At 41.2% G+C, this 23,138-nt stretch overlaps 1 protein-coding gene and 2 non-coding genes across 3 annotated transcripts in view; all 3 read left to right on the top strand.

Moving 5' to 3' along the window:
- The window catches only part of LOC118580599 (killer cell lectin-like receptor subfamily B member 1B allele C), a 32,040-nt gene extending 17,334 nt beyond the window's left edge, over positions 1-14,706 (top strand). The window contains exons 2-7 of the mRNA XM_036182424.1: positions 579-715; positions 7,132-7,230; positions 8,133-8,207; positions 9,387-9,541; positions 9,866-9,981; positions 14,438-14,706. Of these exons, the coding sequence (XP_036038317.1) occupies positions 579-715; positions 7,132-7,230; positions 8,133-8,207; positions 9,387-9,541; positions 9,866-9,981; positions 14,438-14,591 (736 nt within the window). The 3' untranslated portion in view covers positions 14,592-14,706. The remainder of the gene's footprint in view (positions 1-578; positions 716-7,131; positions 7,231-8,132; positions 8,208-9,386; positions 9,542-9,865; positions 9,982-14,437) is intronic.
- LOC118580954 lies at positions 6,274-6,436 on the top strand. Its single transcript, XR_004944604.1, has one exon. It is a non-coding gene; the product is annotated as a U1 spliceosomal RNA (small nuclear RNA).
- Positions 7,423-7,541, top strand: LOC118580913. Its single transcript, XR_004944575.1, has one exon. It is a non-coding gene; the product is annotated as a 5S ribosomal RNA (ribosomal RNA).
- Positions 14,707-23,138: the final 8,432 nt, after the last annotated feature.

Raw genomic sequence — 23,138 nt, 5'->3', positions numbered from 1 at the left:
TAGCTCTGACAGATGAAGTATTTTCACTCAGGGCAACACTGAGTGGCATGATCTGCCCCCGTCATTGCTCTTCCAACTGCGTCCGTCGTGAGTTTTTGCCCACATTCATGTTTGCCTTTCCACACTTCATAGCTCGTTTCACAACGTGGGTATCTCGTATCTCAGGAGGATTTTAGAGCTTCAGCTGGTGCCAAATAGCACCGTGCACTTTGATGTACTAATCCTCAATTTCATAACATAGCATAAAATGTCCTACATCTTAACCCCTGGGAGTTCAGGGTAAGGTAAATTTGAATCCGGGATGAATATTTCACTGGAGCTGTGAGAAGACAATTCATAACGGGTGGTCAGAGGAACAAGAACCAGAAAGACCTTCCCAGAAATTTGTCTGAAAAACCACTCTATGTTCTGTGTGTTGCACATTCTTTCTTAAAAATAAAATAAAATGTAAGCTACATGAGCAGGACAGACACCAAAGTCAGTAGCTATGGAGAAACCCTCAGAGACAAGTGTGGGTGGGTGTGGACACACAGCAGAGTGTTCACAGGGGACTTCCTTTTTTGCTCATTTCCTCACAGACCTTGGAGTTTGTCCCTGTCCACAAGTTCAGTGTCAGGTCCCTCACCTACAATGGATGCATCAGTAGTCTACGCTGACTTAAACCTAACCAAGACCCGAGAGCCTAAGCGTGCATCACCTCCATCTCTTCCTCCAGGTAAGCAGCTTTACTTCTCCGTCATCTGAATTATCTTCCAGAGTTAAGATTTCCCTCTAAAACCTGTGGGTTTAAGTCACTGCTTTGAAGGTGAGAATTAGCTCTGTTAGTGTTAGTGTAGGCAGCCTGTCTGCAGAAAACCACAGTTCTGGAAAGAACATACATTCCATTTTTATTCAGGTAGACAGCAGGAAACCTGAACATCAGTTCCCCTATTCAGCCTTTGTTAAATATCCTGAAAAAAGGATATTTTACTTACATGAGCAGAGGCCTATTTTTAGAGATACTTGATGCAATCAATTGCCAATTCCAAGTTTATCTACAGAATGTGGACACTGTGACCCAGCTCTACTTCAGCAGCAACCCCAGCTGTCCTTCACAGTGCAGAGTAGACTTCATGGTTAATGTCTTCATCTCCCAAAAAAGGAGGGTGATCTTTGGGGAAAAGTCACAGTTGAAATCAAAGATTTGAATTAAATTAAAAGCTGGTGATTTATATATATAATTGAATAAATTCATATTAAATTAAAGATATATGTTAAATATATTAAATTAAATGAAAATAAATAAATATATGTTTATTTAATATTTTTTAAAAGCTGGTTCTTTCTGTCTTGCAAAGTATAACAGCTTTAAATGGGTGAATCACACAAGTTACCAAAGCCAGTCAGGCATTAACCTTTCAACACTGGCTGAAAGTAGCACTCTTATCTACCAGAGGATTTAGTAATATGAGCAAAAGAAATGTGGAAAGCTGGTAAGATGCAGCACATGACCTGGGAATGGCTGAGAAGTGAGAGACCAGAAGATCAGGCAGAAAGTATAGAAAATAATCATGATACAGTATTCCATTCTGCTGTCTAACCAAACCTACTGACACCCGTCTCAAAGCAGCTGTTTCCCAATTTGATATATCTTCTATGAGTTATGACATGTAAACTTTGAACTTTAGGGCTTCTTTTAGAAACTATTATATTGTCAAAGGATTGAGTCAAGGAGAAAGTCTTAGAGTCACCAAATAAATTTCATGATAATGTTTACGTAAAGGTGAGGAAAAACTGATTTGATAACTGTAGGGGGAATTAATGGCACCAGCTGTTTTTTGTTGGGAAAAAGCAAGTCTTTGTTTTCCCATCATGCCTAGCAAAAGTGGAGGAAGGGCCTTGTTGCAAAGGGTATAATAAAATGAATATAGAGAAAGAAAATGACACTGTCCTCAAACTGCTGTCTATGATCCCCAAAAGACTAGAAAAAAGTGTCTAGAAAGCAAAAAAAAAAAAAAAGACTACAAAAACCATTGTTTCAAACATCAATAATCTGTAAATAAACCTGAAAAAAACCCAAATAATAGTAGAATAAAAACAGAACACAGTGTTCCACTAGAAAATGCTGACGCAGAAGCACAATAACAGTGAAACCACTGGGACCCGTTAACTAAAGGGCTCAAACCATGATGAATTCAAAGCACCATGATTAGATCTGCCAGCAAAGGAACCGGAAAGGGGGACATGGGCAGTGACCTATTTTGTTTGCGGTCAAATGGCCAAAGGTCTGTTTTGATGGTACAGTGGATAAAATATGTAGAAATGCCTCCAGAGTGTATTCATTCATTCAGAAATAACTAATTACTATGAGATAAACATTGCTCTGGACACTGGGGAAACAGCCATGAAGAAACAGGAAACCATCTTTCTCCCTGCAGATTTTATATTACTGTGGAGTTTTAAATCAGTGACAGAAACACTTGCATCAATGACTGTGCGATGTTGGATGCCAACAAGAAAACATTTCAATGGAAATTAAGATTTTCGCCTTTAGAGATGGCATCAGGCCAAGCAGAGTGATCAAAGCAGGTCTTTCTGAGAGTCAAATCCTGGAAGTCTCTGGGGACCAAGGCTGAGGAGCTGAGTGATGAGCCTTCTAGGAAGCTAGACCAGCAAAAGCAAAGGGAGAAGATGCCTGTGATGTTGTAGGGGAACATGCATGCCCGGTGTGCTGTGGAGATCAAGTCAGGAGGATGGTGTCAAATGGAAAGGGGTTTGGAAGATATTCTATAGATTCAGATGTTGAAATGTCTAGAACAGTGAAGATGGCTTAGCATTGTGTGGATACCGAAGAATGCCTGAGGAAGGACTTCTACAAAAGCAGTGCTCACACAGGCTCGTCATATGTTAACTAGAGTAGCAGAACAGATAGTACGCGGAGCCCAGGAAGCCTAGCTCTGAGGACGGGAGTTCTTTAAATTTTGTCATGAATGAATGAAGATTTTTTTAATTCACCAAAATGGCTTTTTACTTATAATTAAAATAAAAACAAACAAACAAACAAACAAAAAAGCTCACTTTTTAGGAAAGGAAGGAAGGAAGGAAGCGAGAGAGAGAGAGAAAGGAAGAAAAGAAAGAAAGAAAGAAAGAAAGAAAGAAAGAAAGAAAGAAAGAAAGAAAGAAAGAAAGAAAGAAAGAAAGAAAGAAAGAAAGAAAGAAAGAAAGAAAGAAAGAAAGAAAGAAAGAAAGAAAGGTGGTATTTATTGGCAGTTAGCACAGGCCAGATGCTATGCCTGGGAATTTAGAACAATTGTTGCCTACAGCCCTCTCTAGAGCATTATGAAGTAGATATTGTCCACATTTTACAGATACAGATAAAAATTCATGGATTATGAAATATTATGGGCCTAGGGGCTTTGGAGTCTCCTCTGGTGTCTGTTCCTGCTTCCTGTCCAGGACATTCATGACCTACACAGCAGCAGTGGTGATCCACTGGCCACATCCTCAAACCTAACACATTGACTGCCTCCTTCTAAGACAGTCTTGTATCACCTCTCTCCATAGAACACTGCTCACTGTCCACAGAGGGTTGCTTCCAGACCTCTGCATATATGCTGGTCTCCTACATAAAATGTAGTCCTTATAAGTAACCGGCTTGCATATTGCTGTGTGCTTCAGATAATCTGTAGATTACATACAGCACCTAGGCTAATTTCAAAGTCACAGGAATAGCTGCTGTTGAGTATTTGTTTAGAGAATAAAGATGGAGAAAGGATGTGTGCACTCCACACAAATGCAGCTTTTTGTATGTGACTATCTTCAGTCTGTAGTTAGTTGGGTCTACAGAAACTACTCCAAGTATAAGTTAGGCTGAGTGTCTTTTGTCTCTTCTGGGAGATTCTTGTTCTTCTCTCCCCCTCTATCCCTTCCTTTTATTCTTTCTCCAAAGGAACATTTTAAAAGGAACTAACTCATCTAAGTGGCTGTCGTGTCTCAATGCTGGTCTAGAGACTAGAGACAGTTGGTCTTGTCTCCAGTCTGGGTTAAACAAGTCAGTTGCCAGGAATCATGTAAAATATGATACACAGACAATTCCAGAAAATACAATGAAAATAAAAGACAGTATAGTAATGGCACATCTGATTTTAAAAATATAACATGTAACTCAAACATGTATTCATTCATATTAAGGAATATTTAGCAAAATATAAACCAACAGAAAGTATATATAAAACATAAATCAAAAGGTACTTTGCAGAAATAAGGAGACTTTAGCAAGGTATGTGGCTCATACCTATGATACCAACCAGAACCTGGGAGGTGGAGGCAGGAAGATCAGGAGTTCAAGGCCATTCTCAACCACATAGGGAGTTAGAGGCCAACCTGGACAACAGGGACCCTGTCTCAAAAAGAGAACAAAGTACAGCAAAAAGACAACCAGGAAAGCTTTCTTAGAATTTATAAAGCCATTATAAATGTAAATGCTAGATACCAAATAGGAGCAGTAGGGTATTATAATTCAATTAGAGTGATAGGAGCTAGCTAATGTTTCCCCATAGTATTTTTATAAATTAAAAAAACCTATTATTATGTTCCATATGACATTCATGCTTTTAAAGGTGTTTAAAATAAAAATAAATTGACCAAATCATGATACTTTATAAACACATTTCATAACTTGATGTATCTCAACTTCTGATATACATAAGATATTCATTGTATAGTAACTGATATGGTCATCAAGAAAGCAAAGATACAGGATGTGGTGTTTCACCAATGCTATGTTGTAGGTGTAAATATGTGTTATACCCACAGTACCTGCTTTAGCTGCCATTTCAGTTTGTACACTCTCATAACTTGTAGTCAACAAACATTAATAAAAATTTTAAATAGAAAATTCCAGGAATAAATTACTCTGTGTGTTAAACTGGACATTGTTTGGAGCAGCACAATTAAATCTCACACCATCTTGGTCAAGACATGAGTCATTCCTCACTACCTGTGTGATGTTCTTGGTCGTCAACTTGACTATATTTGGAATGATCTATAATCCAGAAATAGAGGGCACTTTTGTGATCCGGATCTTGGGGCAGGAAGACACCTAACATGCCTTTAATCCAGACCTTGAGGCTGGAAGGCACACCTTTAATCTGGGCCACACCTTCCATTGGAAGCCTATGTAAGGACAGTGGAGGAAGGGGTGTTCTTCGCTTGCTTGCCCTCACTTTCATCCACACATTCATTTCTTCTTCAAGATCCCAGCAGACCAGCTGAGACACCCAGCCTTGCAGGACTGGTCATTTCAGTAAATTCCCACAGGGTGGGGAGAGAGAGAGAAATTATTCCATAATTTCTGTGACTCCAGAGAACTCTGACTAATACAACCTGCCAATCACCATGGTTTGTGCTCAAATAACTCACTTTACTGAACAGTGGCCTCAAATTGTGAACTCTGTGAATGCTGGCAACCCTGCTGTGTGAAAGAAAAACCATGCATGCTTCCTCTACATGAAAAGGTGAAAACACTCTATTTAAGGAAAGGAAAAAAGCAAACAAACAGATTTTGCTATTACATACCAAACTGTGAAAGTTACAGCCACAGTGTGCATGCGCTCAGTTAAAACGGAAAACTCGGTGTTTTCGTGTGTGTGATACTATGTCCATAGAGGTTGCTTCTAACCACAGTTCAGCTCTCCATTAAGAATTTGAGAACTCGGCCTGTGCAGATAAAAAGAGACCATTGTAGTCAAAATACTGGAAACAACAGGGTGGTTGAGGCCCCAGGGGTCTGCTTAGAGTTCCAGACCAGGCAGGACTACATACTGAAACTCTGCCCAAAACAAATAAACAAAACAACATAGATGCCTAAACTTTGCTCTAAGTTGGAGAAGATCATTCTAGACAACCGTGAAGCGGGCCCCATGTTAAATAATAGAATTGCTATACATCACCAACACCAAAGGTGGTACTTAGCACAAAACTGAGCTCTCTCTCTCTCTCTCTCTCTCTCTCTCTGTGTGTGTGTGTGTGTGTGTGTGTGTGTGTGTGTGTGTGTGTGTGTGCCTTCTAGAAATGAAGATCCTTTCTAATATGAATTGCTAAATGGTCTTATTAATAAAAAAAAACCCAGAGCCAGATACTGGGGTAAATTCTGAAAGATCAGAGAAATGGAACAAGCCACAGCCAGCCTCACCTTGCCAACTCCACAGCTGATCCTGTTTCCTCAGACTGGAAGCCTCTGAGTCATTACCTGGAAGGGATCTCAGATGAACTGTTTAAAAGTCTCTAGTTCCAGTACTTACCTGGCAGGGGAGATACCATGATCACGAAGGTGGTTTTTCCAAGGCGAGGCTTATCTATTGCACTTCGATGTGCTGACCCCTGCGATTTCCCCAAATGTGGGAAACTCAACTGCATAATTTGTGGTAGTGGAGGACTGCATTCACACTCTCCTCTGAAAAATAAAAAATAGGAAAAAAAAAGCTTCTAGTTCCTGCTCCATGCTCCTTATACACCCTTCTGCTTCCTGCTACCATTTCCTGGGATTAAAGGCATGTGTCCTTTCCAAACAAAGATATAAGATCTCAAATCCTGGGATTAAAGATGTTTGCCACCATTGCCTGGCTGTTTCCAGTGTGGCCTTGAACTCACAGAGATCCAGACAGATCTCAGCCTCCTGAGTAATAGGGTTAAAGGCATGTGTGCCAACACTGTCTGGCCTCTATGTCTAATCTAATGACTGTTCTGTTCTCTGATTCCCAGGAAAGCTTTATTAGGGTGCACAGTATATCAACCACAGATCCTCCTCCTTGGAGGAAATGCTGGCTCATTTCCATAACAGAACACATTCTTTACTTTGTATAGTACTCACTCAGCAATGTTCACAACATCTTCCCCATCAATCAAGTTGACCCTCCTAACACCCCCTTTCACATGAATCATGTACAAGTCATCCTATTTTATCAGAGAAAACACTATTGACCCAACTCAGAACTCATCTTGTGGAATTCCACAGTAAGGTGTCCAGGAAAGTCTCTTTTCTGCACCCTACCCTCAACTTGAACCCAACTATCCATGTTAATCAAACCACCTCTGACTTTCATTCCAAATGCACTCAACTAGGTTAAAAGCGTGTTTTCTTTAACTTCTCAGACACCTGTAGGTGCCCACGCTGGCATCGGTTGGCTCTGAAACTCGGCTGTGCTGGGCTGATCCTTCTTGTCCTGAGTGTGATTGGACTCGGTGTCTTAGGTGAGTGAGACAAAAGCTTTTTACCTTAGAATTCTTTCTCTAGCCTGGCAGTGGTGGTGCACGACTTTAATCCTGGCTCTCAGGAGGCAGAGGCAGGCAGATCTCTGTGAGTTCAAGACCAGCCTGGTCTATAGAGCTAGTTCTAGAACAGCCAAGGCTACACTGAGAAACCCTGCCTTGAAAAGCAAAACAGTCTACGGCCATACTACCCTGAATGTGCCTGATCTCATCTGATCTTGGAAGCTAAGCAGGGTTGGGCCTGGTTAGTACTTGGATGGGAGACTGCCTGGGAATACCAGCTGCTGTAGACTTAAAATTAAGAATTTTTTAAAAAGTAAGAAAGAAAAACAAAACAAAATCTCTCTTTAGTTCCACTGTATTTCGGCTTCTTCACGTGATCTGTCCATTTTGAGCCTGTGGGAAGATCAATGATGTCTCATTTCTCTTACTTGTTTTGAGAATCACTATGGGGATGACACATGTGCAGCTAGAACTCTAAAAAAGGTCACAAATGTGACAAGAGGTCAATAACAGTGAAAACCACAATGCCTAAATATGAGTTTATTAGGTGTCTACTAAAGTCCAGAAGGCAGCCAGCAACCTTCTCCACTGTGGGTGTGAGTACACTCGCTCCACAGGGGAGAAGTTTAGGGTTCAAGCAGTGCAAGAGCTTCAGCAATGCTTTTAGATACCCTGCGAACAGCATGTGAATCCATTTGTTCTCTTTTCTTTGTTCTCTAGTCATTGTCTCCAGAGTGGTCCATTGTTAACATGTTGCTAGTCTCCTGCCCATACTCAAGCTTGCTGAGATGACTTCATTTCCTGAAGTGATAGATACAATATCCATTCTAGTGCACATAGAATGTACATTTCATCTTCTTCCTGTGTTTTCTTATTACTAGTGCTATCATTATTACAAAAAACATCAGTAGAAAAAAGCAGTGTGGATGTTCAAGAGAACATGACGAAAACAACAGGTAATTTTGATATCCTGGTATTTGATCACTAGCACGTTACCTTCAGTCAAAGCTCACATCACTTTGGGTCTTATGTTTGAGAAAACTGCAGCATAAAAAGGTTAAGAACTTGTCACAAGTCATGTGACTGGTAAGTGATGCTGCTGGAAACTTCAATGAAGATAAGCAACCTTGAATCTAGCATCTTGGCCATCTGACCATGTAGCCTCATCTTGCTAGCATAGTTGGTTACAAATAGCAACTTAAAAAGTAAAATATGGAACTTAAGAAACAGCTCAGTGTCAAGAGTACTTGTGAGCAGGTGTGAAAACTATAATTACAACCCCAGCATCTAGGTAATGAACACCCCAGGACAGTCACTGAGACTTTCAGCTTTGCAGAAAAAACATTAGCTTCACGTTCAAGGAGAGGCCCTGCTTCTAAAGAATAGGTGGAAAGGGATAGAGGAGGAGACCTTACATCCTTCTCTGGCCTCTGCATGTGCATAGGCACATGTACTTGCACACACATGCACATAACCCCTCTGTCTTTCTCTGACACATATACCAAAATATTATTATGTTTTAGAGGAATGCTTTAGAGTCAGTATTCTATTGCTGTGCAGAAACACCACGACCACAACAACTCTTATAAAAGAGAGCATTTAACTGAGGTCTGCTTACAGTTTCAGAGGTTTCGTCCATTGTCATCATGGTGGGGAGCATGGTGCATACAGGCAGACATGCTGCTAGAGAAGTAGCTGAGAGTTCTACATCTAGATCTGCAGGCAGCAGGTTAAGAAGGACACTGGACCTGGTTTGGGCTTTTAAACCTCAAAGTCCCCCCCTCCCCATGACACACTTTCTCCAACAAGGCCACACCTCCTAAAGTAGTGCCACTCCCTAATGACTAAGCATTCAAATATATGAACCTATGGCAGCCATTCTTATTCAAACTCCCATAAGGAATAATTGATTGTTTTAATAAGCATGTCATATCAGTGATTTTGTCTGAAGTTAATTAATAGAAACAAAAATAAAATAAATTCTGTTTTTTCTATTTCTTGGATATGTCATAACAGTAATCTTGTCCTAGCATAAGTTACTATAAGTGTGTGTTAGTAAAGCAACTACCGTGTGTAACTGGATGTGGTGCAGCAAGAACAGGGTAGAAATACTCCATGTCTCCTTCTCACTTCAGAGAGTCCAGCTAAGTTAAAGTGCCCAAAAGACTGGCTGCCACACAGAGATAAATGCTTACATTTTTCTCAAGATGCCAATACTTGGAAGGAAGGTCTAGTTGACTGTAAAAAAAAAGGAGCCACTTTGCTGCTCATTCAAGACCAAGAAGAACTGGTAAGTTGTTCTGTTTAACAGAGATGTCACACGTTCTTGAAGCTACACTCATGTCCTAGACTTAACGGCTCCTCCATGCAAAGGAAGTGGAGGCTTTACATTATGTAAGCTCATGGTCATGTGATCCTATAACTGTTTATGCAAGGTGAGTGTCCTAGGATCATCAATAACTGACACAGATTTCTCAAAGGAGCAAGAATTAACTGTGCTGGGGACTCAGGACAGATACAGGGGACACTTGAACTAGGTTTCAGGAGGCTGGGAGAATATGAGTCACCAGTACACAGACTCAGGATTAAGTTCTCTACTCTGTTTTGATTGTAGAGATTTGTAAAGGACTCAGCAAAGGAAAAAGGCAGTTCATTTTGGATTGGACTAAGTTACGCATTGACAGACAAGAACTGGAAGTGGATAAATGGCTCTACTTTAAGTTCTGATGTGTGAGTATTGGAGGAGCTAACCTGAATATTCATTTCAGGACATGTCAGGGCTCTAACACTGATACCAAAGATTAAAGAGGTTCAGAACAGTCTGAAAATATGATTCCAAAGGTGATTGAAATTGTCCATGTATGAAATGATACCAGCTTTTCATAAAGTCATGTGTATATATACATGCATGTATGTATATGTGGATGCAATGTATGTATGTTTGTGGGTATGATGTATGTATGTATGTATGTATATATGAAGGATGCAATGGAGTTTTAAGGCTGGGGAGTAGACTAATTCCTTTGAGAAATGGCTACTTAGAACCTTTCAGTACACATAATTGTTCTTTCTTTCTTTTATCTTTTTTGTTTGTTTGTCTTTTCAAGACAGGGTTTCTCTGTGTGGTTTTGGTGCCTGTCCTGGAACTCATTTAAAATAATAAAACAAATGTAGGCTTATATACAATATAATGATAATGTATTAAGATTAGAGACTGTTAAACAGAAAAAGTTTACCTAGATAGCAAATGTTGGCAGTATACAGGACCACATTTTGAATTTTTCAAAGAATGAGACTTTAAAGTGAGGATTATTTAAAAACAATTGTTCTGTTCTAGAATATATTTATGAAAACAAAAATATACACATTGTTTCATAAAATCTATCCTGATTTTTCTCAATGCTTTCTGGGTATCTTACTTACAGATACTATTATTGTGACAAAAAGCAAGTTGGGGAGGAAAGGGTTTATTTCCTCATTGTTCATCACTGAAGGAAGCCAGGACAGACACTCAAAACAGGACAGGTACTCTGGAGGCAGGAGCTGACCCAGAGACCATGGAAGGGTGTTGCTTACTGGCTTGTTCCCTGAGGCTTGTTGAGCCTGCTTTCTTATAGAATCCAGGACTTGCCTACAGCCTTATCATATGAAGACACTTTCTTATTGAGGTTTTCTCCTTTCATATGACTTAAGCTTGTGTCAAGTTAACATAAAACTAACTGGAACACTGAAGATTATTTTCTACATAGTATCTATAAAGAAATAAAACTTTGATGTTAAATTATATCTTTAATACATAGCAAGGTTTGATTTGTGTTATTCCTTACTAATTTCATCCAAATAATTAGTGAATTTTAGTCATTTTCATGTACTATTTCCTTCTCACATCTTTCTCTCTCTTCCACCAAAACTCTTTTTTCCCAACAAGCTCCTGAAGCTCCTCTACTTTCTCTCTCTCTGTCTCTCTGTCTCTGTCTCTCTCTGTCTCTCTCTCTGTCTCTCTGTCTCTGTCTGTCTCTCTCTCTGTCTCTGTCTCTCTCTGTCTCTCTCTCTCTGTCTCTCTCTCTCTGTCTCTCTCTCTCTCTCTCTCTCTCTCTCTCTCTCTGTGTGTGTGTGTGTGTGTTATGTGACACTATTTCTGTGGAGATGTGGTCAAATGTCTATTGACCCCAGATATAGAACCAATGACAGACCAAAATAACAGTACTACCAAAGTCCAACTTGATAAACCAGTGAGTTAATTGGAATTACTTATAAGAGTATGAATGAGGGAGTATTTACAGAAGCATAGATAACATAAAGGCAGCTGATCACTGAAAACCCACCCCAGCCCTGGTGCCAACTCAGTGTGTAGGCAGCTCAACTAGTTGGAGAGTCTCCTCTTCTCATCAGTCCTTACTGTTCATAAAACCGTTGAGAGTAAAAGGCCTCCTGCATTTGGTCAGTTTCAGGAGCTTGTTGTTAAGACTTGTGAGTTGTTTATTTCCTGGGTTTTAAGGAACTTCTCTTTAAGACTTTGTGAATCTTTTTTTTTTTTTGGTTTTGGTTTTTCAAGACAGGGTTTCTCTATAGCTTTGGAGGCTGTCCTGGAACTCGCTTTGTAGAACAGGCTGGCCTCGAACTCATAGAGATCCACCTGCCTCTGCCTCCTGAGTGCTGGGATTACTGCTGCCGCCGCCACCACCACCCGGCCAACTTTCTGAATCTTAATGAGTCTCCCTCCAGAACAGAATGTTTCAGTTCAGAGGAAATTGCTACACAACAGTGTCTGTGACCTGCTGAGTTTAATTGTGATTTCTTGCATGAACATGAATTGGAGGTTATTCACTGAAGTATAAGCAAATGAATAATCACTATCTCACTGAAGAAAACAACATTTCCTCACCCAGCGACTATTAACTGCCCATATCCTCAGGGAAGTCTGGAGTCTCAAGATCTCCTTTCCACCTGTAATAGAAGGTTGTAGCTGCAAGTTTTCCTGTGGCCCACCTGGTCTGCGGTCAGGACAAATCTTTTTCACCCACCAATCCCACACCACTCGGAACCAAACAAACACACACAGGCTAATATAACTTATAAACTGCATGGCCATTAGCTAAGGCCTACCATTGACTAGCTCTTAAACTTAAACTCAGACCATTTTTGTTAATCTCTATGTTGCCACATTTTCCGTGGCTTTGCCTGTGTGACATTACACAGTGTTCCCTGGATGGCAGGCTGGTGTCCCCTGCTTCAGTCTTCCTTTTTCCAAAATTCTCCTTGTCTGCTTATCCCGCCTATACTTCCTGCCAATAAGCATCTTATTAAACCAGTGTACAAAAGCATTATCCCACAGCAGAAGGTTGGCTGTCCAGTCCCAATCTTCTGCAGGTCCTGTGCAGCTAATCACAGCAGCTATGAGTCCTTGAGTGCACCAACCATGTCAAGTTCAGAAGGCACTTTCTTCACTTTTCCCCATCCTCTGGCTCTTACATTCTTTCTGCCTCCTTTTCTGTGGTGTTTCCTGACCCAGGAGGTAGGGGTGATGATACAGATGCCCCACTTAGGGCTGAGCATTCAACAATCACTTATTCTTAGCATTTTGACCAGTTGTGAGATTCTACATTAATCATTTCTCGCAACAAAAAGAAGTTTCTGTGCTGAAGACTGAGAGCAGCAATAATCAATAGTATAAAGTTATGTATTCAGATGGCATTTCAAAACATGCTCATTTAGCCGTACAACAGTAGTATGTTCCCATATGGGATTGGCCATGAATTCCAGCCTATAGATGGAATCCACCTGTAGAGGGGGCCTGAAGTCCAGTCAGAAAGAGGTTGGTTACTTCCATAATAGTCTTGCCACTATTACACTGGTGGTTTAAGCAGGTTGTTGTTATAGTTTGTGAGATCCACAGCTAAGTTGGACATTGATCACTCTTCTCACCCAGAAGCCTGCATAGCACTTTTCAATGTGTGTGTGTGTGTGTGTGTGTGTGTGTGTGATGTGCTTATTTTATTGTGATTCATAGTAATAATAAAGTTGCAAGACAGCTGAAGTGTATGGATTAAGCTCAGTCCATCTGCCATTTTAGCATGAGTATAAAATGATGCTTTGATTACACAGCAGTGGTCAGGTAAGCCTAGAGGCTGCTAAGCTATAGTACAAAGAGCATCAGTTAAACTCCACTTTTGTTTTAACTCTCTGTCCCTGGTTTTCAGATAAGGAAAAAGTAATCACTTTCCCTGCATGATTATTTGGGGAATTAATAAAATAATGTTAGTAATCTCCCAAGGCCTGGTAGAAGAAGGCCTTGGAAGCTTTAAAGGCATTTTTAACAGATCAGCCCTAAGACAATTATCTTTAAAACTGAAGAAAAATCCTGAAGCATGGAAGAAATAAGATGAAGGACCATTTACAGTGCGGGGAGTCTACGGTATGATTAGCATGCAGGCAGCTGGGTGAGAGTAATTAATCTCTCAGGCCCAAGGGGCTCCATGAGGAAATGAGAGAAGGAGAAAAGGGCAGCTGAGAGGAAGTTCCGCCCGCTGTCACCCACCCCCTTCTGTTTACAATGAATCAGTGCATCTTGAACTCATCTCTGCCTTACAGTTAGCTCTAATTTCGTCTGTGCTGTGTTTGAATTCTAGTCTCCTTCATACCTACAGTGAGCCATGGGAGCCAGGCATGAGTATTAAATCAAACACAGGGAATAAAGGGACCATGACTGACGCAGCCTTAGCCTCCTTCCTCTGTAGATCCTGAGAGCCCAGTCTGTGTTTAACTGATGCCACACTCTCATGTATATAATAAGAACCCCTTCCCCAGGCACTGGCGGGCTATAGCCTATGTTCTTAGGAAACGGAAGCTCCGCAGAGTGAGACAGCTTTCTTCCTTATGTGAGATGTTAGCAGCAGAATGAGGTTCAATCCTGTCTCCAAACCTCCTCCTTTTTTATATCATATGAATATTAATTTTTTTGCTAAAAGAATTCTTCTCCAGTTGAAAGTAAAGTTGAAAATTATACTGGAGATTTATTCAGATAAACCTTTACCTTTAATGTTGATGCGTGTTGTTTCTCTATGTTTACTATGATTAATAACAACGTATTCTACAGTCCCTAGAAGTCCAGAGGAAAAGATGGCCAACTCAAGATAATTATGAGAAAATGCTAAGCACTAAGAGTGACTTTTCTCTTCCTCCTCAGATTCCAAATCACTGGTAAAACTACAAAAGACAGCTGTGCCTCCTTCTCGAAAGACAAAGTGCTTTCTGAGGACTGTGCTTCAGATAACAACTGGATCTGCCAAAAGGAACCAAAACGTGTCTCTGAAACCACGTGTAATGACCCCCGACTGTGAATCTCATCTCCATTGCTTTACATCCACACCAGATCTCTGCACTCAATCTGTCTAGGCTGCTGACATCCCACCCCCTCACCCCAGCATACAGTTAGTGGCACAAAGCATGGAATCTAAAAACACTGACTCTTACGGATACCCGTGTGCAGTTTCTTCATTCTGTAAAGGGGACAGAGATGCTGATGTGCTATTCCAAAAAGAAGTGTTCTATGGAAAGAAGCCCAGACAACTGAGAAGCACTGGCTTCCATTCTGAAGTCTGTGTGGCCTTGGCTGGCCTCTGCGCCTGTGTTTGCAGAGTCCTGATCCCACCCCCATCCCACAAGCCGTCACCCTGCTGGGCTGTAGAACACTGATTGAAGCCTTTGCTCTTGACTGGTTAAGGGATTTGGGGAAAGGACTGACAGTGGTTTGGATGGCACCTACAAAATCCTAGGTAAACTGAGCGCTGGTCACGTGATGTCTCCACCAGGACGTGATGCACCCCAGACCCTGGGCCAACGCTGGCGTCTTGGTGCTGGGCTTCACAGCTCCAGAACTGGCAGAGATGAGCTTCTTCTTTGAAACTTTTCTGCTTAAGTGACAGGAAAGTAAACTAAGGCACGCTTAACTCTTCCCGCCACTCCACTAGTCCCTTCCGCTCTAGTTCGCTCAGCATTTCTTCTTCCCGTGCTTGGGGAAATTGAGTTTTAAAAAAGATAGATCTTTTCAGTGTCCCCTTTTCTGAAAATTTGCCAAATTTTCCATGAAAAATGAAGAATACTGAATCTACAAGGAGGCATACAATTTCTTTAAAAAATAGACATCTTCATACTCTAATCACTCAATTTCAGATTGAATTACTTAAATTGAAGTACTTATTATCATGATTCAAATAAATTCTCAATTCCTATTTTCTGAGAATAAAGTGTTTTAATACTTGATAATGAAAATTTTCAATGTACAAACACTCAAAGAATAATTCATTTTGTGAAAATTCTTAGGAAGCCACTTACTTAGGGAAACCTTTCAGAGAAAAGCAGCACTTTAAATCAACCATTAAAATAGTGATGTTTGTTAAATGTTAAGAGCATGCAGCTAAGCAGATTCGAGCAGGAGGGAGGCGGGGTCATGCACACCCACCGTTTTCTAGTTAGGTACCCCCTGACCAGGGAGTCAATCAAGGGGTCAACAGCTGTGACCTGTGTCTGCTGAGGTTACAATGCCCCTTGAACCTGCGGTTGGGCTCCTCCTGCCACATAAGAAACTAAGGCACCAGGGGACTTTCCCAGTGACCTTATAGGTCACCAAAGAGTATGCTGAAGATCAGGGAAGGGGAAACCCTGGGGACATCTTGGCCCTGGAACCATTTCCTCAGAGTAAAATAAATGAAGCTGGCTCCCCAGGGGAGGAACTCAACATTGACATAAGAGAGGGGGAACCATAGAAATTTTCAAAAATTCCACCACACACAGCCCAGTGGGCTGCCACCCACCTTCAGTCCTGCCGGCTCCAGTATCTTTCTGGAGTTTGTTATTGCTTTGAGTTTCTTTGCTTTGCTAAATAAACTTGAGCCCACACTGTGTCTTAGCTGAATTCTGTCTGTGAGAAGACAAAATGAGAGGAGAAATCTTTACCCGGTGTGTCAGCTAACATTTTGCCAACCTGACACAAGCCGGGCTCGTCTGGGAGGAGTGAAACTCAGTTAAGAAACCGTCTCCATAAAACTGGAGTGTGAGCTAGCCTGTCTGGCGTTTTCTCCATTAATGATTGACATGTCAGGGCCACCCCTGAGAAAATGATCCTGCATAATATAAGAAAGCAAAGTGAGCAAGCAAGGAGGAGCCAGTAAGCAGCCTTCCCAGTGGCTTCTACTTCAGTTCCTGCCTCCAGCTTCCTGCCCTGAGTTCTTCACCTGACTTTCCCAAACATTTACTGAAACAAATCCTCCCCTCCCCAAGCTGCTTTTGGTCATGGTGCTAATCATGGCAACAAAACCCTCACTAAGATATCTGGTGATGAAATGGTCTACATTCAACAGTTACTGACAAGCACACTGATTAAGCCAGCTAAACCTTTTGAGTACTTTATTAATGGCCAGACACAAATGGGCTTGCACCTCTGAAATGTTTTTTGGTGCCTGAGCTCAAGGGTACAGTGTTTTAAAAGACAAAATCATAATTACAGCAGTGCTGGGGAGGTACATTAGTGAGGGATTTAAACTTGCCCAGTAACTTCTTCTTTCTTTACAAGGCTCGGTGCTATCTTCCAGACACTACACAATACATTTGAACTATGGTCAAGGTCATGGACAGTCCCAGAAGTATCACCAAGGTGAATGTGGCTGTTGGAGGTGGAAGGCTGAGAAGTGACCAGGCAGGCACAAAGTAATGTTGGGACAGGATGGTGTCACCTTAGTCATTTCAGTAACACAATAACACCATCAGAGCACAAATCTGAAGGAAATAGTCCCATAAATTATCATGTGCATGCTCGCCTCCTGGTATGGTGTTGGTAACAACTTTCTGACACTGTTCAAGATGAGCTGAGTCTTTCCTGATTGTTCACGACTCATCTCACACACAGATGTTACCTATGAAATCAAGTAACCCTAAAAGCCACATTGGGTGCAAAGTTTTCCCATGACCCCAAAGAGTTGGATTTTCACTGGGTGGTGGTGCACACCTTTAATCCCAGCACTCAGGAGGCAGAAGCAGGCAGATCTCTGTGAGTTTGAGGCCAGCCTGGGTTACAGAGTGAGTTCCAGGAAAGGCACAAAGCTACACAGAGAAACCCTGTCTTAAAAAAACAAAAACAAACAAACAAAGAGTTGGATTTTCTGCTTCATCATTAATTTACTACTGGGTAGGATCCTACTGAGATCATCCCTGGAACTCCAGCTATGAAGGTGAAATTCCACCAGGAGGACTTGTAAAATATCAGGTCTAATTCAGATGCCACAGGTGGTCACTTCTCACCTGTCAGATCTGAGTCAGTGTTTATCCACACACACTAACCGCAACTCTATGCCAAGTATGGTATTCCAACCCTGCCTCCCGTCAATTATAAAACAAAACAAGAGATTAATGTTCATGAGGATACAGAAAAAGATGAAGTGCCTACCTTGGTGGGAATGAAAGCTGTCATGGCCGCTATGCAAAACAGCAAGGGAGTTCTTAAAAATTAGAGGTACTCACTCTACCATCAAAAAATCCCACTCTGTGCCTATGTCCTAATAAAAGAAAAACTGTGAAATGGTTTTACTTTCAGTTTTCAAGGATGGAGGATGGAAAAGGAAGAGGTAAGGGAATTTAATCAGTTAGTAACTATTCAGATCCGCCTGCCTCTTCCTCCCAATTGCTGGGATTAAAGGTGGCACCACCACGCCTGGCCTCTGCACAACTTGTGTGTGACGACTGTTTTGTGAATCCTCTCAGGGCTCCCAGCCTTCTAAGGCATCTTCGCACATTTCTCTTCCTAGACTCCGCAGTAGAAGACTTGTCTAACCACCAAGTTTTGACTTTCACCGCTCATACATTTAAAGGGAAGTCTGTCGCCGCCTTGTGTCCATAATGCACAGCTGCAACTTTGAAAATAAAGCGTAATGGGGAGAAATTTCCATTTTACCACCTGGTGGAGCCTTGGCAGCCCCTGCGCTGTAATGGATAGTCAGAAAGCGAGTGATGTTTCAATATAGAACATTTTGGAAGGATTTGTTTAGCAGTAGATAGTCCTTTTGAATACAACAGATAATCTTAGCTGTCTGGTTGCTTTAATGATGTGTTAGCATCACAGGATATTTTTATTTACATAAAAACGAATTCAGAGAATGTCTTGGTCTAAACAAGCTCACTTCTTAACCTCTTAACCTCTCAAGCAGTTATAATACCTGCTGTTTCTCACAAATACATCCTCAGTGAAATCTTGTTTCCCAGGGCTGAAGTGGGAAACAGTATGGTTTTCAATGCCACTCGCCATTTCTCATATTTAATTCTTTATGCTGGCTGTGCAGATGAAGCAACGTCTGTGAAAGGTAGATAGTGTTTACTAGAAGTCTTTATGTCCTCACCCCACCGCAGACAGGGTTTCTCTATGTGATAGCCTTGGCTGTCTTGGAACTCGCTTTGTTTACCAGGCTAGCCTCAAACTCACCCAGTCCCACCTGCCTCTGCCTGCCTCTGCCTCCCCAAGTGCTGGGATTAAACGTGTACACCATCATGCCCCACAAGTCTTTTCTAAACAGAGAAGCCATATGCATACAGTGTGTGAGTGTGTGTGTGTGTGTGTGTGTGTGTGTGTGTGTGAGAGAGAAAGTGTGTGTGTGTGTGTGTGTGTGTGTGTGTGTGTGTGTGTGTTTAGTGTGTGTATGTATGTAGTGAATGCACACAATAAGATAATAACTGCACTGGGAGTGCTTATTTGCCCACCTGATCTCAAAATAATCAATTCAATCAAATAAACAATTGAACATCTTTGAAATTCAATCTCTCCTTGTTAATAAGAACATTAAGCATAGTGATAGTCTCTCTGACAAAGATCTGGCTATAGCTCCTGTGTTTAGTTAGATACACAACGCTGCCTGAATTTTTTACTAAATTATTATTATTATTAATTTTATTTTATGTGTATGGGTGTTTGGTGTGCATGTATGTCTTTGTACCTTTTGTATGCCTGGTGTCTGGAAAGAGCAGAAGAGGTCAGATCCCCTGGAGCTGGAGTAAGAGATGATTGTGAACTATCATGTGGGTGTTGGGAATCAAACCCAGGTCCTCTGAAAGACCCACCAGTGTTCTTAACCACTGAACCATCTCTCCAGCTCCAATATTATTTATTATAAATACTCTATAGTTATTGTTTGAAATTCTTCCAGTTCACCAGTTATATAGAAAAGTGATCTTCTTTCTGTGAAGGATAAAGTTCTTAGAATGTTTTATATAAATTATAGAATAATGATGAAATACTAAAGGATTCTTTTTTGAGAAATAAATTATGAATTCTCTGAGACGTAGAATACAAATAGCTCACAAGCCTGTGCTTTCATTTGTATCATAGTTCATTATATACTAATTTTAGCAAGTGTAGAGTGTTAGGCCAAAATGTCCCTGTATGATTTGTTTCTGTAAATTTCACATATACTTAAAAACATTTTACTTTTTTATTTATGGTACATTAAAGTTCAAGATAGATTTATTTACTGAAGAGGATTGTGATTGTGTGTTTATTTATTTATTTGGGCCTGGGCTGTATCACTGTACAAAACTGGCAAAGATTATACAGTTCACATTCTCTGTTGGTCAGGCTGACAATTAATAGAAAAATACATAAAAGTAAAAAAGTTCCATGAAAGAAAAGGAAATCTGCTTTCCAGGTGGAGGGTATAAATTCATTGGTCAGGGTTTCCTTCCTCACATACATGTAACCCTGAGACCTATTCCCATATCCCCAAAAATCATAAAAATAAATAAAAATTTAAGAAAAGAAAAAATCCATTTTCCGAACTATTAAAGCAGTATTTCTCAATTTTTTTTATATTATTCCCTAAAGTGCCTTCTTGCCTTTTAAAAGGCATTTTGTTGTAAAAATCATACCCAAATCTTAATGTCACAGAGATAGATATGTGATTATTTATCATGCTCTGTATAGAGCGAGGCTTACACTTGGAGAAAAGAAACATTTTCAACCCATGACAGCAGTTTTCTCCCCCTGTGGGTGATGTCGTCCCTGCGAAAATGCGATTTCATAGGACAGCTACCGAACAGCAAGAAGAGACAGGGAAGGACAGGTCTACAGGTCACAGCGTCGCTGTGGGATGATGAAAAGGTGTGAAAGAATTCCTTGAGTGACAGAAGACTGTCGCGGGAGGGTGCGGCCGGGGCGGGTGTCCACAGTAGGGGGAAGAAGACACATGGGCACACTCGGAGAAGTTGTTCAGAGTCTCTGTGGCTTGTTGAAAGACAGTCGGAGGCCAGATCCGAATGAACAAGCAGAAAGCAACAGAGATGCGTGGCACTGGAGAGTGAACTGTATTCCATCGGTTGCAAGGCAGTTTTCTTTCTGAAAAGTCTTTATTTTTATTATTTGTTAATTGCATGTGTGGATGCTCTCAGAAGCCAGGGGCGTTGGGTGCCCTGGAGCTGGAGTTACAGAGGGCTGTGGATCACCTGGTGTGGGTGCTGGGAACCGAATCGGGTCCCCTCAAACCCAGGTCCTCTACAAGGGCAGCAGGTGGTCTGAACGGCCAGGCTGTCCCTCCGGCCCCTGTGGGAGTCTCTTAGAGTCTCCCAAATGAATGGGCATCCATTTATCAGAAAATGATGATGTCCATCTTGTCGATGATGTGTCCTTTTAATTGGAAAGCACGAACCCCAAGATCAACAACTTGGGGTTTTACCACCTTGCTGTGCTGTGCTTCTGCAGTACCTGGAAAACGCGCTTCCTTCACAGGGTGACAGCGGCTTTTTTACATGGAATCTCTTTGAGAAAATTTCCACGTTCATGTTATGAAGGGATTGCTTGGATAATTTTGTAGAAGTGTCCTTTCTACCTGTTTAATGGTAAGGCCGGTCCTATCTGGCCGCACCTGCCCTCAGCACATGGAGTGGACTGCTAAGGAATCTCTCAGGGAGAGTTACCCTCCCCAGTCGTTTGCAGCTAGCTCCCTTTTGGCCACAGAAGACCCAGCTTTGCCATTTTCTGGGTTTTGAGTTCTGTTTGTTTTAGCTATTTTTTTTTAAATAAAGAATAAAATTTCAAAGTTATTTAGTACCATTCTCAGAGAAGTAAGCAAGCAATGGTCAAAACCCCAAACATATCTCTATTTGTATGAAGGATGGTCTTTGCTCTTTTTATCTGGGGTTGTGAACATTGAAGCCAGTCATACAGACTGACTTGAATTCAGAGAGAAGGTCATGTTTCCAGATTCAGCTTTCACAGCCTGCTTAATAATTTCAATTGCATCATTATAAAATGAAATGAAATTACTCTTACACACAAGTACACAAATAAATAAATGTAATTAAAAATATAAATCAACCACAGGCTCCTTGCAGTTATCCCAACCTCCCCTTCCCCCTGACTCCTGTGTAAAGAGTATAGTGAAGCCTGGGTGACTCCAAAGCTTTCATCCTGACTTAAAACTGTGACACTTAAATTATTTGTAACAAGCAGCTGGAAACAGTCATGAACCACACACTTGCCACAGCTGGAAGGCATATCAGATTGGAAACTGCCTTTTCGTTGATGTCAGGGAGCTCACTTAGACTGCAGAATGGAATACTGCATCATGACGTGGTGTTCGTATTGTCTGAGCTTCTGGTCTCTTCTCATCCATCCCCAGGTCATGCCCTTCATGTATGACCTTTTGTTAGCCTTTTATACTTCTTTCATTCAGCTTACTAAATCCTCTGATAGACAAGAGAGCTGATTTCAACCAATGTAGAACACAAGGACATTTTAGCACATGCACAATGTCGACAGAGAGAAGACAAAAGTCTCACGATCATCCCAGGGAACACAGAAGCAGCATTTGACAAGATCACAGGCCACTTGATAGTGAGGCAGTTAACAAACTAGGGGAAGAAGCCCCTCCACTAACACAGTGAACAGCATTTATAAAAATCTAGAGGCTAATTTCTTACTCAATGGGATAAAACTCAGAACAAGTGTGCCTACCCCTGCTGGCCAATAAACACACTGCTGTTCAACATAGGACCGGAGGCCATAGGCACACAAAAGAGATTAAAAAACAACAACAAAAAACCAAAATAACAAAAAAAAAAAACAAGATATCTATATTAGAGAAGAGATAAAATAATTCTGTTAGCAGAGAACATATTCTTTAAAAATTACATTTATTTGTATCTCTGTGTGTGTATGTACATGTGTGTACCTATGCACATGCAATGGCACACATATGGAGCTCAGGGAACAACTAGGAAAAGTCTACTACATGGGTCCCAGAGATCAAACTCAGGGTCCTCTGGCTTGGCAGCAGGTACTCTTGTCACTGAGCCATCTCTAAAGAGCTCTCTCTCTCTCTCTCTCTCTCTCTCTCTCTCTCTCTCTCTCTCTCTCTCTGTGTGTGTGTGTGTGTGTATGTGTGTGTGTGTGTCTGTCTGTCTGTCTGTCTCTGAGAGAGATTAGAGTCCACAGTAGCAGGGCAGAGGCAGCAGGCAGGCATGGTAGCTGGAGCAGGATGCTAAGAGCTCACATCTTGAAGTACAAGCTTCAACAGAGAGAACAAACAGGAAGTAGGGACCTTGTGATCTCAAAGCCTGTCCATAGTGACATACTTCCTTCAACAAGGCCACACCTCCTAGCCCCCCCAAACACCCCCCCCCCCTGGGGACCAAGTGTTCAAATGCTCAAGACTATGCAGGACATTTCTTCTTTAAACCACCACAGTCACCTTGTGTACATCACTTACAATGAGCAATTTGAAGAGAAAGCTAAAATAATAAGTCCATTAATACCTGAAACAGGCTAAAATATTTGGGAAAAACCAAATTATAAATGTGGATGTTTTATATAGTGTAAGTCAGAACACAATGCTGAATGAAATTAAAACAAA

This window comes from Onychomys torridus, chromosome 3 (genome assembly GCF_903995425.1).
Source record: "Onychomys torridus chromosome 3, mOncTor1.1, whole genome shotgun sequence".
Classification (NCBI taxonomy): Eukaryota; Metazoa; Chordata; class Mammalia; order Rodentia; family Cricetidae; genus Onychomys; species Onychomys torridus.
Note: the sequence above shows the minus strand (reverse complement) of the source record. Positions and strands in the feature narration are given on the sequence as shown.